We start from the raw sequence: 3,392 nt of genomic DNA, 5'->3' as shown, positions 1-3,392 counted from the left end.
TCCCGTGGGGCACCGGAGAGGCCCGGGCTGAGTGAATCAAGGCAAAAAAAGGTCAAAAGAGCCCGTTCGAGGACAGCGCGATGCTGCGAAAGGGACATTGGAGGAGGCACCAGAGGCAGGTGCCTCCCAGCAGCTCCCATCCCCACGGAGGTGTGGGGTATCACCGAGGTGTGGGGTATCACAGAGGCGTGGGGCATGTTTGTACTCACGATTTGGAGCCAGGGCAACAGGATCTGGCATTTTTCAACTCAACTGACTCAACCCAAATGAGGGAGTTTTGGGGAGGGAATCAATTCTGTTGCAGATGGGTGGCAGTTCCCCTTAGACCCTTTCCAAAAGGGATTCACACCTTCATGTTGTTTCCACTTTAAAAGACATCTTGCTCTGCACGCTTTCAAAAATGCACCCCTGAGACAAAGCAGCAGTGCGACACTGAGATGCTGACATGAACGGATGCTGCTGACTTGTTCACACCTTGAACAGACAAAGAGCACCACACTGAGAGGCAAAAATGAAGCAGTCAGCTTTTTTGTGCCTTCTGAGCACAGATCCAAAGTGAAAAAAAAACATCTTTAATCTTCCTATAGGAGGGGGAAAAAACACACCTGTGTTCCTACCTGCTCCTCAGTATGGAAATTTGTGTCCCCTGCACCAAGTACATGGTGCCAATCCCAGCAGGACCCAGGATGACGATGCAGCCCAGCACTCCAGCCCACAGGGGCATGAATGCTGCCTCAGCAAGCAAGATACCCTCCCAGGCTTAGTCCCAGCAAAACAGGCACACAGCACAATACTCCCAGCTGGAAGACCAAGCCCAGGAGCTGCAGCCATCAAGCGAGATCCCGGGGTGGTCACGCTGTGCTGCCCAGGCTCTGTGCTGAGCGGCCACGGAGAGCAGCTCCTGCTCCTTTCCTTCGGGACGTGGCTGGGTTGAGGGGTTCAGGATCTGGCCTCAGCATGCGGCATTGCAAGAACCATTGTGCTTCTGCCAGCACCAGTTGCTACATCAGCTCGGATATTTAATAGCCAAATGAATGAGCGAACGGAAGTGCGAGCGCTTCCGTGCCAGCCATTAAGGCAGCACATACTGCACACAATGTGCTAATCCCCCTGGCTGCAACTGCACCCCCAGACCCCGGGGGTTTTGGCACACAGGACTGAAAGGCTCCTGTTGTTTGTGCCGGGTGGCAGAGCCGGCCGGATTCCCCGGGGCAGTTGATGCTGACCTGAACCATCACTGTTCGGGAGGCTGGGAGGGGATAAGCGTGGTCCTGCCAGCTGCTGCCCGGCTGCTGTCCTTGGGGACTTGGTGGTCACATCACAAGAGCATCTTAGGACAGAGGCAGAAAGATGAGTACAGACCAGTACCACAACACAGGGCTATGAGCTCTGTTCCTGGCCCCACACTGACCCTGGTGCAGCCTTACCCCTCAGCACAGGTACGCAGACAGCCCAGCGAGCTCAGAGCCTCTCTCAGCAGCACAAATTAACCCACAGATGTGCCACACGCCATCACAGAGACCTTCCACAGGCTGGCCACACAAGGAGACTGGTGGAGCACAGCCCAGCTCTAAAACTGCAAAAATGCCAAAAAAGCAGAAGCAGCTGAGTTATTCTGACTTTTATTTCATTGCTTCTTAGTCCACACAGTTGGTATAAAATCAGAAAAGCAAAGCAAAAAAAAAAAAAAAAAAAAAGAAACAAAAAACCCCCAAAACAAAACAAAAACAACAGCAACACAGTGTCTGGAGTCCTCAGAAGGCAGCCTGGGGTCTGCTCAGGTGCCTGTTCAATTCATGGCCAGACACATCGCTGCTGCACAGACAGAGGACAGACATCTCGCTCCGGTGGCGAAGACCGACAGGGCTCCAGCCAGAGCTGTTTCTGTTCCTCTTGACCACGGCAGGGAAAAAAGGGACCTTGGTTATAAATGCTTTATTAAAAATAATAGTAAGAGCAAGTCTAAGTACAAAAGCAGTTATAGCTCATTTATATTACACAGAATTATTTCTCATTTCTAGCTTGGTTGTTTACCTCAAGATCGTTAACTGAATTTCCAGTGATTAAGGTTAAATGGCTAGCAATATAAGGAATGGTAAATAGATAGCACCATTTCATATATCTGGTATTTGATTTCATAGATATACTGGGTTTACTTCTTTCTCATCGGTAGTTTAGCTCCACGGCAAAAATAAAGCACGTTTCACGGTCGGGAGCAGCAGTGCCCCGGCAGCTCGGCTCGGCACAGCTCGGCACGGCTCGGCACACAGCCCAGCCCCGCGGCACGGGCGCCAGGGGCAAGGAGGACAGCCCGTGCTGGATTGCAATTCGACCTAAGTGATTTAAAAGCCCAAACTCCCAGCGGGTGTGGTGGCAAGGCCATGGGACTCAGGCACATAAGTCATTTAGGCACTTGGGGCAATCGAAGCCTTTGCTCCAAAATCCTTCAAACCTTTCGGAAGCGTCTCCCGTCAGATCTGGACGCGCACTTCAGTCACCAGGATCACAGCATGTGGCAGGAGAGGGGACCAACCCTCCATCTCGCGTAAACAGGCGTAAATCCGATTTACGCTAGCCTAAAACCAGTCAGAGCCGGGGTCTTCTGACGGTTCGATAAGGGCTGGGGTGGGGAAGGAGAGTTCAGGTCAAAGAGGACTTTGCATGAGCGAAAAATCACCGCGCTCTTGTTACACTGTTAGGAGTAATAGTTCCTTAGGCACTTGCTTTAGGCTTTAAAACATAGCATATGGTCAACAAAAGCAAACAATACTATGTACATATATGTAAAAAGTGTTATAAATAGGTTTTTTTAAACCATAGATACTATATACATCTTCAATTAACAAGTAACCCTTTGAGTGTTTCCTTTTGGGGTCGGTTGGGTTTGGGTTTGGTGGGAGGGTTTATTCTTTTTCTTTTTTTTTTTTTGGTTAATTTTCTTCTCGGTTTTCTCGTCTATTTTCCCCCGCCTCTGTCTCCTCCGTGGACGTCATGAGTGCCCTTGTCACGCCACGCCGCCTCCCGCGGCATCACTCCCGCTTCCGTAGGATGACGTAGACGATGCCGCTGGCGAGGGCCAGGGGGAAGGCCAGCCACGCCAGGATATAGGCGAAGCCGTAGGAGGTGTTTTCCGAGGCTTCGTGCCAGTCCGTGTGCCTCACTGTGAAGATGGCCGCACCGCTCATCACGCAGAGCCCTGCCGGGGAAGCACACATAGGAAGGGGTTAATGACACCGCGTACGGAGCAGTTCCCTGCTGGAAACCCAGAGCTGGAGAGGAAAATACCCAATGCCAGCCTGGGAAAGAATTGTTATTATTTTATTTAATACTTATGTAATCATTATTGCCCCCTTGTATCCTGCCTTCTAGAAAGCTACGGTAAGATTTGGGGT

General features: G+C 51.0%; 1 protein-coding gene across 1 annotated transcript; it reads right to left on the bottom strand.

Moving 5' to 3' along the window:
• Positions 1-2,920: 2,920 nt before the first annotated feature.
• On the bottom strand, positions 2,921-3,196 carry LOC104464342 (peripheral myelin protein 22-like; the record flags this gene model as incomplete). Its single annotated transcript, XM_010077015.1, has 1 exon — positions 2,921-3,196. A coding segment is annotated over one exon (167 nt), but the record flags the coding sequence as incomplete, so codon positions are not given.
• Between the last annotated feature and the right edge of the window lie 196 nt (positions 3,197-3,392).

Source organism: Pterocles gutturalis, unplaced genomic scaffold (genome assembly GCF_000699245.1).
Source record: "Pterocles gutturalis isolate BGI_N339 unplaced genomic scaffold, ASM69924v1 scaffold16013, whole genome shotgun sequence".
NCBI classification, from domain to species: domain Eukaryota; kingdom Metazoa; phylum Chordata; class Aves; order Pterocliformes; family Pteroclidae; genus Pterocles; species Pterocles gutturalis.
Note: the sequence above shows the minus strand (reverse complement) of the source record. Positions and strands in the feature narration are given on the sequence as shown.